Source organism: Alligator mississippiensis, chromosome 3 (assembly GCF_030867095.1).
Source record: "Alligator mississippiensis isolate rAllMis1 chromosome 3, rAllMis1, whole genome shotgun sequence".
Taxonomy (NCBI): domain Eukaryota; kingdom Metazoa; phylum Chordata; order Crocodylia; family Alligatoridae; genus Alligator; species Alligator mississippiensis.
In genome coordinates this window covers 158,478,854-158,493,931 of record NC_081826.1, presented here as the reverse complement: position 1 = coordinate 158,493,931, position 15,078 = coordinate 158,478,854, and the positions used below count along the sequence as shown (strand labels likewise).

Sequence of the window (15,078 nt, the reverse complement as noted above, 5' to 3'; positions counted from 1 at the left end):
GTATCCTCTGGCTATTGGCATGGGGCACTAAAGGAATCTGGCTGTCTTTCCAGTTTCAAAAGTGAACATCAGTTCACTTTATTATCGGTTCAGTCTATATGGTTGAGAGAAACCTACAAAGATTGAATCGATTCAGCCTGCGGCTTTTTGATGGTCTGTACTTAGCCAACAGGTTCATAGTGAGGAATGCAGCCTAAGAACATGAATAATCCAGACTTACTTAGTGTATTCCTTTCAAGTATGAAGCATACAGAAAGCAAAGTGAAAACTCATGCAACTAAACATGCTTGTGTGTTGGAAGAAACCCAGAGCCAAATAGTAGTATAAAAAAAAATTTGGGGGGGGGGGGGGGGGGGGCGTGAAGACTGGACAGGAAGAGCAGGGATTGCTGTGCTACTTCAGGTTCAAAAACACAATGCCTCATTCTGAAGCCACCATCATGTTATTCAGCATAGATCACATGATACTATAGCTGATGCAATAATCTTTAAATATTGATGAATGTTCAGCATCCAGCTATTTCCCCTTTTCCCAAACACAGTGGCCACCTTCAAAAGAAGTAGTTAAAATTGAAGTAGTTTGCTCTGTTCCTCTGGAACATTTCCCCAAGTATCCCACTATTAAGTCCTTTAAAAGCAAATATTTAAGGTCCATCTCAAAAAGGAAACAATTGTTTTATGATGTTATATTATCTTTCAATTTATTTTTCAAATAGAACATATGTTATTGGATAGGTTTGCACTGTTCTTATGTTTCTATTTGTTCAAAAAGTGTAATCAAGAAAAGCAGGAAACATTTTCCACTTCTTTAATAAGAACAAAATCATCTTTACAAGTCGATATTTCATACAAAGAAAGCCATATTTTCTGCCTCAAATCTTGTAAACTTATTTAAGAATAGTCCTAAACACATTTTCACAGATCCATTTGGGCAAAAAGTGTCCAGACGTTGGCTAACGTTTCACAGTAGTACAGCAGTTCATACGCAGTATATCAAATGCAATTATTGAACACTTGATCACAACATTAAAAAGCATCTCTTAAGAAAATGAAGCATGTAAAAGTTTTAGAAATGTCACAAGACAATATTTGCTGGTGCTATTAAAACATTAGCTGCCTGTTAATTTGCAGCCTGAGTATCCAAAGTCCCAGATAACCAAAGAATTGTATAAAACTGTCACCCCATTCTATTGTCTCAGCAGTCGTTACTGGAAAAAAAAATTCCAAATTACAAGGCAAGAATGATCCTCATTTTGTCGTCTTGGCAACTAGACCAGATTTGGGCAGTGAACTTATTTTTCTTTTCTACATTGAAGCAACCTGTTTTACTGCACTAGGCATAAGATATTAACCAGTGTTCAGATACTGGACATAATTTGAAGATTTCTAGAAGTTCAACTCACTGGAGAAGGCACTTGTAGTACCAGGGGTGTAGGTTGTTGAACCTTGTCTTGTAGTACCAGGGCATCCATCTGCCTGTTTGTGTGGTTTTTCCCTAGTTGCCAGCCCTGCAAACCAACCTAACACTGCAACCAAGCCACATGTTCTTTCCTTCATCTGCAAGTCACTTTGGCCCTTAGCAATCCTGAATTAACCTCACTACCTTCATAAAGGTATAACTGAGAGAATTTACTTAGCAATTCTGTTATTAATTAATGTAAACAATTAGTCCCAGTGTTCTCTCAGCTGACCTGGTTAGAACTAAAAGGAAGAAAAAGCATTAAAGTTATTTTGGTCACTACAATGGGTACATAATTATGAAGGTTCTACTTTAAAAGCTGAGCTCATCTAAACTCACCTATACCCTGAAAACTTTTCCTTCCCAATTTTAGTTGGATACATCTCAGCTACTCTGATAACTAGACTTTACCTATGGTCCCTTCTCAGATGTGTACTGCACTTTTGCATCCACATTGTTCTCTTCCCCCGGAGTCCTCACTAGACAAATATTAAGTTTGTGAAAACTAGACTGTGAAGGGGAAAGAGACTGTCAGTGGGGGTTTTTCTCATTCTCCCCTTCCTGCAAGGCAGGGAGAATGATGCTGGCTCCGGCATGGCAGTTCCTCAGCAGCCTGAGCCTACAGATCGCTGAAGAAGAGGGTGGGGCCCGGAGGATAAGCAGGCCGGAAGAGGAGAGATATGGCATACGTCAGGGCCAGAAGGCTCAGGAAGTGGTAAAGAAACGCCGCAGAAAGGAGGGAGCCAAGGAAGAGTGCCCCAGAGCAGTTCACCAGGAAGGTGGAGCTGTAGAGAACCTCCAGAGAGGCAGAGGGCAAGCAGCAAGCCGGGGAGCAGCTTGAGAGGATTGCTGCCAGCGAGGGAGAAAACATGCTGAGGCAGAGCGGAGCCAGGAAGCCGCACATGGCTAGCCACAAGAGCTGAGCCAGCTGTGCGCCCCAGTGAAGAGTGGCTGGGTAGTCGCAAGCAGCTTGCCCAGAGAGCGGAGCCAGCTGCGCGCCCCAGTGAAGAGAGGGACATAGGAGGGCTCAGAGCTCCAACAGGACAGGCAGCATTGGAGCCCAGAGGTACATGGTGGGGAAGAGTGGGGACAGGAGTTGGGAGGCAACAGAAGGCCTGGTGGGGAAGCTCTATCCGGCTCTGAGGCTGATTTGAGCCTAAAAGGGAGCTGGAGTGAGAACAGTCCCTCTGGAGGGCTGAGGCCCTAGAGACAAGGTGGGGCACAAAGCCCCAGACAGCATCGAGGCTGGAAGCAATGGCTAATGGGACAGGTATCCAGAGGGCCCAACTGGGACAGAGGGGTACAGCGGGATGCTGAAGAACCCTATAACTCAGTCTGTGGCAAGAACTTAGTGGCCACAAGAGTATACCAGTGAAGGCTGATAAGTTAATTTCCTCAGTTATTGTTTAAAGAACTGCCTTATGCAAAGCGGTGATAAGAACTGCCTTACACAAAGCTGTGGGGATGTTGGCCCAGGCCAGAGAACAGCTGAGGACAAGCCAACAGCTGGAGGATAGCTTACATCAACAAAGGGCAGCATGGGTGAGAACCTATTACCCAGGCAAGTGAACTCATAGACAACAATGTCAGTTGCAGCCCTGGATGCGGTAAGGGTGGAGTAAAGGGGAGGTTGAAGCCCCACAAAGAAATCAAATGAGTGAGTTTGCACAGGATACCTGCAAAGACTCTCCCCCAAGAAGAACATCAAGATGTGGCAGGAGAGAGGGACAACCAACAAGACATACAGGTAATGCTACTCTCAAGATCTCACTCTGACGTTGTAGTGGAGCAAGACACTAGGCAAGAGAGACCCAAAGGCCTATCATGCCAACCAGTGACATAAACAAATCAAATGGAGATGCCTGCTCTGCCATGCAGAAAACATGCATTGTGGTATTGCCACTCACACGACAGCTTTTACAGATAATCCAGAACTGAAAGACTAGCTACTAGAAATGTAATCTGCCATAATAATATGCAAACAAGAAGCAAGAAAAAGGAAGTAGTAAAGTGCAGCAGAAGCCAAGGACAACTAAAAGTTCTTCCCCATTACCACCAATGAAAACTGTTCCACCAGTGCTAGCTCCTAATTTATCTTCTTCCAAACAGAATCAGTTAAGGTAGTAAAGATTTTTAGGTTGGGAAAAATGGATGTTACTTGCAGTATATCATTTCCTCCTTGTCAAAAGAAGCCCAGGTCAGAAAGCAGAAGATAATGGTGTTGCACATAGAGGATAAGATTCCATGCAAACACATGTACCCAAAACCAAAGGAGGAAGATACTACAGACTACATACCTTAATTAAAAGGTATAAATTAGCAAAGTAATATTGTTACTGCATGCAGGACAGAAGAGAAATTGAGCTTGCAAGTAACAGTGTTAACCTAAGTCAACAGGAGACATGTTAACTAGCTACAGGTCCAAATTGTTTGTTTATTTTTATAATAGTCAAAGCATTTACTTTTATTTTGAAAGTAGGAAGAAGTCTTTGCTTTAATTAGCTGCTAGGCATAGTCAAGACCAGTGCAACTTAAATGACAATAATAAGCGGTATTTTTCCTATTAAAGGCTTCTTTTTGTATACTTCCAGTTGTTCAGGGAAAAAAAAAAATTCCACTTTATTCATATTATGTGAATATTTGTAATTTACATAATTTAAATGACAACTGTTAGAACCTTTCATACTTTGGAATATGGTACTTTTTATAGTTGGCAGTGCAAGTCCATTTCAATGAAAATGATGGCTGTGAAAATAGTGATATTACAGAAAGGTAAAGAAAAATATTTTGTTGTTATGTTTATTTAGCTTTTACCATTTAAAATTTCATAAATATAAAAATAACAATAAAATTTCATTTAGTAAAATCAGTACTATAAAAATCTTAATCAGTACCACTTAGAATCCAACATGATACAGATTTGCAACATCTAAATTGCAGTTTACAGAAGTAAGGTTAGCCACCTTACAGCAGTGCAACACCTACAACTGCCATTCTTGCTGCACATATTTTCTTAAAAAGTTTTCTTTTCACATCATTTGAAAAACAGAATGGTCTTGGAGTAGTATGGCCACAACAGAATATGAAGACTTTTGGCCACTTATTCCACTTTCTTCACTTGTCTTTTCTTAGCACCATCACTGTTCTCTCTAGTGGAAGGGCTGTCACAGGATGAAGAGGTGCTAGAGGAAGATAATTTGGCTTCGCTCTTCATGTTAGATGGAGGGTGTTGCCAACCAAAGAGCATGCGGCCCAGTACAGCTTCAAAGGGAGCAAATGGAGATATTGCAGATGGTGTTAACATCATAGTTACCTAAAAAGAACATACCACATTAAATAAGAAAACTTGAGTTTTTCAAGCAATCTACATACAGACAAGCTTGCATAATTAATACATGTAACAAGTGCCACCCAAATAAATGGTTTAGTATAGTGTAAATCTATACACTGCACTAATAATTGTCCCATTTCACCTTCAGGTTACACACTTAGGTTTGCTAAAGCAAAATGCTTCTATTTTTAATGCCATGCCCACAGATTTGTAGTAGCAAACAAGAACAAGAATAATTTAGGTGTTTTAGAGCTGCTGCACAAACTTGCACCAAGCACTCAGCACTGAATTCTACAAACCCTGTTAATTAGGGAACAGAGTGGCCCACATTCTACATAAGTGTTTTGTAGCTTCTGGTGCAATCTTAATAAAAGTAAGTGCATTTTAACTAAGATAAGCAGTAAACAATGCCAAAGTAGCTACTTCAAAATTAGACTGAAATATAGTGAATAAGCTTTCTTGCATACATTTAATCAAGCTAAGCTTGGACACATGATGGAGGAGTGAATGAGAATGATGAAATAAGAACTCCCTGATGACAGAGGGGGAAAAAAGGGAGGGGAAGGTTAATGCCCTGCTAGGCTACCAGCCATGATTTCTACACCATTACAAGAATGCTTCGCCGCTAGTAGTGTAAAGTCAAAAGCTAAAAGCTTCACAATATTAAAGAGCCATTACTGATAAATGCTTCTAGCCATCATTGGTAACAAAGAATAATTTACCTGTAGCAGTCTTCCAGATTATGGGTCTAATCCAGGACTGAACCTTTCAAACTACAAAGCCTTGCTCATGTTCAGAAGACATACTATCAATTCAAGTAAGGGCTTTGCTGAATTAAGTCCTAATTAGATTGCTAAATGGGAGCCATATGCCTCATCCTGATCTTAGCACATCTCCAATAAAAACACCAATATATACCCTGCCCACACAAGTAAGCAATTTTTATCCCTAAACCAATATGTCTGATCACAGGTGTATGCTTATAGAGGTGCAATTCTAAACCACACCATGGAAACAGCAAATTTTAAACATCCCTTTAAAAATCAGCTGATGTTCAGAAGTGATAGCTGTATGATTGCTCAGGGCTCCAGTATGAAACTGCAGAAGGCCTGTTGAAAGTCTCTGAATTAAGGTCAGAGGGGAGAGCAACAAGGATGATGTCATGGTGGGCTACGGCTATAAACCACCAGACCAGGAGGATAAAATAGATGAAGCTTTCTACAGACAACTAGAGGAAATTTCCAGATCACAGGCCCTGGTTCACCTGGGGGACTTCAATCACCCTGACATATGCTGGGAAGGCACTACAGCACTGCACAGGCAATCTAGGAAGTTTTTGGAGAGCATTGGGGACAACTTCTCAGTGCAAGTGTTGGAGCAGCCAACTAAGGGCTGTGCTCTTCTTAACCTGCTGCTCACAAACAGGGAAGAACCAATGGGGGATGTAGAAGTGAATGGCAATTTAGGCATCAGAGACCATGAGATAATTGAGTTCAGAATCTTGACAAAAGGAAGAAAGGACAGCAGCAGAATAAGGACCCTGGACTTCAGAAAAGCAGACTTGGACTCACTTAGGGAAGTGATGGGCAGGATCCCCTGAGAGGTCAGTCTGCTGGGGAAAGGAGTCCAGGAGAGCTGACTGTACTTTAAAAGAAACCTTACTAAGGGCACAGGAACAGACCGTCCCAATGTGAAGGAAGAACAGTTAATATGGTAGGCGACCAACTTGGCTTAGCAGAGAATCTTTCAGCGAGCTTAAACAGAAAAAGGAACTTCCAAAAGTGGAAACTTGCGCAGACGACTAGGGAGGAGCATAAGAATATTGCTCGGGCATGCAGGGAAGAAATCAGGAAGGCCAAAGCACAATTGGAGTTGCAGCTAGCAAGGGTGTGAAGGGTAACAAGGGTTTCTACAAGTAAGTTAGCAACAAGAGGAAGGTCAGGGAAAGTGTGGGTCCCTTACTGAATGGGGGAGGCAACCTAGTAACAGATGAGGAAAAGGCTGAAGTTATCAATGCCTTTTTTACCTCAGTCTTCACAGGCAAGGTCAGCTCCCAGACTATTGCACCAGGCAACACAGTTTGGGGAGGTGGTGAGCAACCAACAGGGGTGAAAGAACAGGTTAGGGAATATTTAGAAAAAGTTGGACACATATAAGTCCATGAGGCCAGCTGCAATGCATCTGACAGTGCTGAGGGAATTGGCTGATGTGATTGCAGAGCTGCTGGCCATTATCTTTGAAAAGTCATGGCAATCAAGGGAAGTCCTAGATGACTGGAAAAGGGCAAGTATAATGCCCGTCTTTAAGAAACGGAAGGAGAACTACAGATCAATCAGCCTCACCTCAGTCCCCAGCAAAACCATGGAACGGGTCCTCAAGGAATCTGTTTATAAGCACTTGGAAGAGAAGAAAGAGATCAGGAACAGTCAGCATGGATTCACCAAGGGCAAGTCATGCCTGACCAACCTGACAGCCATTTACGATGAGACAACTGGCTCTATGGATGCGGGGAAAGAAGTGGATGTGATATACCTTGGCTTTAGCAAGACTTTTGATATGGTCTCCCACTGCATTCTTGCAAGCAAGCTAAGAAAGCATGGGGTGGATGAATGGACTGTATGGTGAAAAGAAAATTGGCTCGATCAATGGCTCAAGGTCTAGTTGGCAGCCAATATCAAGTGGAGTGCACCAGGGGTCAATCCTGAGGCTGGTTTTATTCAATAGCTTTATTAACTATCTGGAAGATGGTATGGAGCATATTTTCAGCAAGTTCACAGATGAAACCAAGGTGGGAGGAGTAGTCAATATATACTAGGGTAGGGCTAGGATTCTGAGTGACCTAGACAATTTGGAGAACTGGGCCAAAAGAAATCTCATGAGGTTCAACAAGGACAAGTGCAAAGTCCTGCACTAGAATCCCATGCACTGTTACAAGCTTGGGACCAAGCAGCACCCCCAGGTCATTTTCTGCAGAGGGTACAGTGGACAGTAAGCTGAATGAGTCAACAGTGTGCCCTTGTTGCCAAAAAGGCTAATAGCATAGTGGGCTGCATTAGTAGGAGTGTTGCCAGCAGATTGAGGGAAGTAGTTGTTCCCCTATATTCTGCACTAGTGAGGCCACATCTGGAGTACTGTCTCCAGTTTTGGGCCCCCCACTACAGAAAGGATGTCGACAAGTTGGAGTGTCCAGCAGAGGGCAGTGAAAATGGTTAGGGGCCTGCAACACAAATTCTTAGGAGAGGCTGAGGGAAAAGGGGTTTATTTAGTTTGCAGAAGCAAAGACTGAGGCAGGAATTGATAGCAGCCTTTAAACTACCTGAAGGGTGGTTACAAAGAAGATGGAGCTAAACTCTTCTCAGTGGTGACAGATGATAAAGCAAGGAGCAATGGTCTTAAGTTGCAGCAAGGGAAGTTTAGGTTGGATATTAGGAAAAAAATCTCTCACTAAGAGTAGTGAAGCACTAGAACAAGTTGCCTGGACAGGCAGTAGAATCTCCATCCTTGGAGGTTGTTAAGACCCAGCTTGACAAAGCCCTGGCTGGAATGATTTGGTTGGAGGTGGTCCTGTTTATAACAGGGGGTTGGATTAGATGATTTCTTGAGGTCCCTTCCAACCCTAAATTTGCTATAATTCTATGATACATAAAGCAAACCTGCAACCAACTAACCCACTCTACAGCCTTGTCCGCACAGTCAGTAAATGTACTAAGACATTGTTTGTATAGTGGCTTAGCAAGACGATTCAACTGTCTGCCCCAGCAGAAACTACTCCCATTTGCAGCTCTCCTAAATTTTCAGACACTTGTCACATCCCCTAAATCAGACCGTCCAGAGACAGGGGCTATACTGCCTGCACACCAAAAGGACATCTCCCACAGGAGTCTGCAAAGGAACTCCATTTCCTTTGCAATTGGGACCAATTCTTTTCTGTGTGTTGGGTCCTGGTGTAAATTAGGTTGACTCCATTCACTTCAGTTAAGCAACACAATGTTCATCAACTGATACTGAACAGATCTCAATTTTCCCTTTTCTGAAGCAAGTGATATTTCAGTAGGCAACCAGTTAATTGTGCTTCTTGCTCTAAAGAATTGTAAACAAAATATAGTTGTGTAATTATTTAAAAATATATGCATTGTACTTCTAAATTCTTACCTTTGTAACTACTAGAAAGATGGTATAAAAGAACATAAGGTTGTGTCTCGCTATTGGCAGGCTCTGGGTATGTTGCAGTGTGAAGAGTATGGCTCCTACCAGAGTTACCTTTACAGGGCTGGAAAGCAAACATGGTGTGTGAATTTCTCACCTTCACCCTCCAATTGAAACAGTTACCTGGAGCACAAGTATTGGGTGGCCTTTTCCCCCCCCCCGTGCAACACATACAACTCGTAACTAAGGCCTTGCCTGAAAATGAAAGGTTAAAATTTTGTTGCAAGAAATTTTAAAGATTAATTATGAGATCTGTTAATAGATTAAATAAATCATATCATGTGACCTTTCCATTTCAGAAAAAAATGGTTTGTTTTCTCTGTTTTACTAACAATATATTCAATTTGCTTTGCCTTTCACAAGCCCTTTTCTCCTCTCACTATTAAGTGGTCTCAAATATTTATGTTCTTAAAGAAGGTATCCAACCACATCATTCTTTTTTTCTTCCACAAGAATTTTGAACAATTCTTTTAGCACATACAGCACAAATCTATTCCCAGATCAAGGCATGTTGCACCTGTGCACTCAACTACATTTACATCAGTCCTACACTACTTCCAGTTCAGGAACACAGGAGGCCTGGAATGTCTTTCTATAGCATTGTTTTGTGCAATACAAATGAGTCTTCAATTCAGGACTAAGGGTATAAAGGACAGCTTCTGGTGTGCTCTAGAACTTGCTTTCTATGGGGGTTGGGGGAAAACAGACACATAGTTTGACACCTTAAAATGTTACCTATCTAAAAAATCTTACCCTGTTAAGGCGTATGATCAGTTTGACAATGAAACTTTCAATTATTCTTTTAGGCTTCATAATCTCTGCATGGTGCCACACATAATTAGAACTTAGCAATAAACTCCAGTGCATGTTGTACCAGAATGTATTGCTTCCGGGTACAGCATTTGCATCTGGGACTGCAACACATTGAGCCACGGCAGAGCAACCCGGGCTGGCAGGGAGATCTGGGGAAGTCTGCCTGCCAGCTGGGATCTGCTCCACGACTCTACCCCAGCTTAATGTGCTGTGGAGGGGCTGACTGGGACTGGAGGGTGCTACAGTGGGGGGCTAGCTGGCACACAGCCCCCGCACTGTAGCATGCTTGTGCCCGAACCAGACTGGGTCACTCTCTACACGCGTGTTTCAGCGCACATAACTACTCCGATGTAGGATATTTGTCCCAGACAGTACTACCCTACAGCAGAGTTAATAAATTTACTCCACCCTAATACAGGTGCATGTATAAACAGTGACACTTTACTGCAGAGCTAGTTAGTCAGCTCCGTAGTTAAGTGCACTTATGTGGATGCAGCCTCCGGTCACTTAATGCATCTGGAATGTTTTTTGTGATCAAAAGTTCAACTTTACTCTTACATTTATATTTGCAATCCTGTGCTCCAAGACTTGTCCAATTGTTTCTCAAACCTCTCTAGATTAATAAATTTATCTTTACAACCACCAATTATTGGGAAAAAGTTGCCATGGGTATTCTTACAACATTTCAAGCCAGGAGGACTGGTGTGTGTCCAACTTCTCATTGTCCTGGCATACTGAACAGATGCTTTTAGTCTTTGCAATACAACAGTTTGGTATTTACAACTATATTCTTTTGCTCAGAAATTTAAATAGGAAAGTAGCTACATTGCATCAAACTGAGTAAAACCATTTTTCCACCAAGTATGAAAAATGTAGATCACTAGAGAGTAGCTGACACCATAAGCTTTGAAGAGCCTTCCTTTTAGAAATAATTCTGCTCATATATTTTGAATTGCTGTTCTGTCATTCTTTATTACCAAGGACAGCTGGATGAAAACAGGATTTTGAAGTATTTACCTGTTCCTGCTGCTTTTCTCACACCAGAAGTCATAACCTTGTTTTTGAAACAGTTATTTCCATGGAAGCCAAATAGGAAGTCACATGGGGAGGCAAACTAGTTTAAAAATGCCCACAATGGGCTTATTTGCCCTTGCAGTAGTAATTTGTGGTCTACTACTCAATTTCACTTCACTTTTTCTTCAGACAGAAGCTAAATTGTTTAATATTCCCATTTTACCCTCTGGAGACCACTAGCAGCATCTATCTTTTAATAGAAAGATATTGCTCTAGCTAAAATATTTAATAGTTGATTTGCATATGACCAGAAAGGCGAGGAACTTTTTTCATTTGTTTGTTTGTTTTTTGGAGGGAGTGCATGTTCGCGTTCAGTGTTGAGAGTGACCAGACTCTTGGAAACTGAGATCATCTACTTACTTTCAGAACCACAAAGCAGCAGAAGAATCATATGCTTCATTCACAATACCCTGCCACACTTGATTCAGGTCAGAAACATAGTGAATGAATATTTTTAGAAGACAAGAGTTTTGCCTTGCCGATTCAGACAATTGTAATTAGCTGTCTTTACAAACTGACAATTTTTCATCTGGACACCCAGGCTTTGGTAATACCCATAGTCTCTCCTGCCTTTTCCCCTCATAGCATACTAAGGACTTTTTGTATCAAGACTGAAGCTTGTGATGGGATGCTTTATGGCTGTGCTAGAGAGCCTGAAATATTCTTGCAAACACTTCCACACAAAATACTTCTTGTCTTGTTGTCTGCAAACCACAAGGGACTGGACTCTGTAACCCAAGAGGTCTCTTCCAGTCTGTGTTCCTATGAAGTGATATGATGAGTTAATGGTCTCAGAGAGGTCAAGAAAATGGTAAAGCTTTAGACTGAATTTATAAGCGGTGCCCTCACATTTATTTTCAAAAGCTCAACCAAGAAAGTTAGCCTAAATGTGGGAAAAAACAAGGTTTTCAAAATTATTCTTGTTGCAATATGGTTTTATCAACTTACTAAGACATCTTCAGTAGCTCATTACTTTCAGGTTTCCAGATACCTCTCACCAACTGTTCAAAGTTAGAGATTAAGCCACCACCAGCTCCTGAAAATGCAATAAGGTAAAACATGTCAGTGCTACCATCTTAATGATTTAGTAGCTAGGAGTGCCCTTGATGAGCTGCAAAATCCCCCACTGACTTCAGGGGAACATGATCTGGTGCCAGAAATGAAGATTTAGACAAAGATTAGGCAAAACTTTCAGTGGTAACTTGCTTAACCAATTACTAATGTAAGATACCTTAAAGAACCAGTTGCTAAAAACCTCCCCTTTGAAAATCAGGTATTATAAGAATAAGCACACAAAATAAAGGCTTAGACACATCTGAAGTCACTGGTCCATTAATTTAGGGCATATTCCATTTATTCAGAGGAAGGCAGATTTGAATCTCTACGCAGATTTTACATTGTTGTTACATATGAGGGCATTAAAAAAAAATAACACCAATTTCAAAATAAAACAATTGTGTAATGATCATTTGCTGGATCACATCACTCCTCTACATAACTTGTAAGTGATGGGTGCATTTGGCAATGCCCCATCCATGATCTCTACTACTGTGTAGTGTTACCACTTACTGCACACAAAAGAGTTTTATTTCGAAGTTACCATTATTTTTCAAACAACCTCATACTACAGTGACCTCTGTATTCAGAGTCTAAGCTCTCCATTATGAGAAGTTAAAGTCTGAGGGTTATAAGAAACATATGCACAGATTAATATACTGTGGAAGAAGAGGAGCAACTGAAGTGTTGCAGTCTGACTGATCAATAGGCTTTATGAACAACTGGCACAGCAAAAGTTGCAATCACTTCTGGTGACAACTTGTCTTTGCACTCCTATGAAGTGCAGAACTTCAGTGAATACTCCTGGCTATAGAGTACTAACATTGTCATTGAGTTTTACAATAGATTTCTAGGTATGATAGGTAGTTTAGGAAATAACTCAATTACACAAATGTATCTGTTTATTAAAAGTCTTAAGACATAAGAAACATTAAATAAAGCAGCATTCCAGCCATCCAGAAATGCAAGAGCTTTAAGAGCTACTTTAAAAAATAGCTTAATTATACTGTTCAAATTACACAGCAGGCCCATCAGTTCTTTTTGCCAATGACCACTAATCCTAATAATCCTTACACTCATCCTTAAACTGTGACAGATGTGGCTCCCTTCAAAATCATTCAATGCTATTCCTAATGTGAGCAGAGAAATTGGCTACACTAGCTTTCTCTCCTTGAGGGGCAACAGTTTGTATTTAAGGCAACATCCCTGCAAGACAGGATATAGTGATACAGCTAAGACTAGAGATCTGGTTATGTCAATAGAACTTTAAATATCGCAATTCATCAGAACAAGTTATTTTATACACTACCTCTAGCCCAGCCAACAGCTACCATGATAAGCCAGGCATTTTTGTAGTGGCTGTTCGCATGTGTGATTCCACCTGTTATCTTCCAAGTCCTAGTCACTTCTTTCATTCCTGCAACCATCAGTCGAAGAGGCAGAAAGGAAAAGCATCGGTAGAATATATCTTGTGGACAATAAAATACTAGATACCTGAAATTTAAGAGAAAGTTTCCAGTTATTCATTAAAGTCTCTTCACTAAGCATGATCTCATGAAATTGTTTCCCTACAGTCTCTTAAGAGGCTTCATTATAATAGACAGCACATTGAAATGTTCTGCAACTTAGACAGTTTTTACTTGCAACTTAAGTTGTAAATATATACATACACATATAAAAACATATATAGATTAATTTCCAACATACCCATTCTAAAGACTCCTTATAGTCCCCCACATCATTAGTCATATTTACCAAAGCTCCCTTAATATGCCCTAGAACAAATATTCAAATTACACTTCTCTTCACCAACTATGTTCTTTATTTCTGTCCAGCTTTGTTAGTTCACAATTTAAATACCTGAGTTTTTGGTTAATATTATATAAGAAATTTACTTACATTCTGATACTTAACAATTCTTGACAGCAACACAACAAGATATAACTTTAGCAAGACTGCCACCACTTGTTACTGTCAATGCCAACTGTGAGCTGTCCTCAAATGCATCTAATATCTTATTGTGACCAGCGCTTCTTAGTCTGTTTAACTTCTAGATTTTGTGGCTAAAAGTGCTTTATTTTTTTAAATGCTTTAAATGAACCTAGTACAGTGTTCATAACTTGAACACTGAACTACAATCAGGAGTTTCACTTTATCAAGAATAGGCTTATTTAGCCAACTATTTCCACTGCAAACAAGATGGTCTCAATGTAGGTGGGCATCCAGGATAGTCAGGATTGCCTAAAACAACAGAGTTTGGGGGTTTTTAAGAAGCCAGTAAGATTAAAAGCTAGACACATCCCTATGCAGCTAAATCTTCATTTTCTTAACCCTTTCAATCGCTTGTAAATATTTGAATTGTAGTATTGGTTTATTGGCACGTATTGTAGATTTTGCGTTCCTTCATAGATATTAGGCATTTACACAGAGCCAAAGACTCCAAAGATTTGTTGCTATTGGGTTTTTTAAAGTTTGGAAAGAGAACATCTACCCATTTTTCTTGCACTGCAAAAGGAAGTAGAAGGCATTTGAGGAAGAGGAAGACATTCTACATATAGGACAGATAAGTTCTTAAGCATCTCCCTGCAGGTTTTGGCTTTTCCATCCTGTCCTGTCCATCTAGGATCAAGGAAACAGTTCAATTCCAGCAAAGAACAAACCTTCCTCCTTCTGTCTCCCCTACCAGCAATTACAGTTCAGCCCTCAATTGTGTCATTTAGATTAGTCACAGGCAACAATAGAGAAAGTCATATTCCATAGATTTCAAGAGCTATGAAGGCATGACAGACTTGTAGCCTTGCAAGGAATTGTGCTTCTCTTAATAAGGAGGAGCCAAGTTACTACCTTCCCAAGAAGGAAGTGGTCACAAACAAAGCAGAGCACCACCTATCAAAACACATTGTCCTTTCCTGTTAGGACAGCTGTATGAGTTCCCCAGAGGCTGGATTAGTTTCTCAGTAGCTCACATCCAGGTCCATCTTGGGCAGCAATAGAACACCAAACAGATTTAAGTGTACAACTCCCAGTGTAGCTAGTTTAAAGCACTGAATAAATGAATGTCAAAACAAATTAAAGAAAAAGATAGAGAACATTTCAACATTTAGAAGGACTTCCTATCCCTTCACTTGAAGACTTTAATG

The 15,078-nt window shown here is 40.6% G+C and overlaps 1 protein-coding gene across 2 annotated transcripts in view; it reads right to left on the bottom strand.

Annotated features, from left to right (window-relative positions):
* Nucleotides 1–791: 791 nt before the first annotated feature.
* The window catches only part of TMEM38B (transmembrane protein 38B), a 33,385-nt gene continuing 19,098 nt past the window's right edge, over nt 792–15,078 (bottom strand). For both annotated transcript variants that reach the window (XM_006277891.4, XM_059724593.1), the window contains 4 exons: nt 13,248–13,432; nt 11,831–11,918; nt 8,942–9,059; nt 792–4,771 (listed from right to left, as the gene is read on the bottom strand). In XM_006277891.4, coding sequence (XP_006277953.1) covers nt 4,559–4,771; nt 8,942–9,059; nt 11,831–11,918; nt 13,248–13,432 — 604 coding nt within the window. In that variant the 3' untranslated portion in view covers nt 792–4,558. The remainder of the gene's footprint in view (nt 4,772–8,941; nt 9,060–11,830; nt 11,919–13,247; nt 13,433–15,078) is intronic.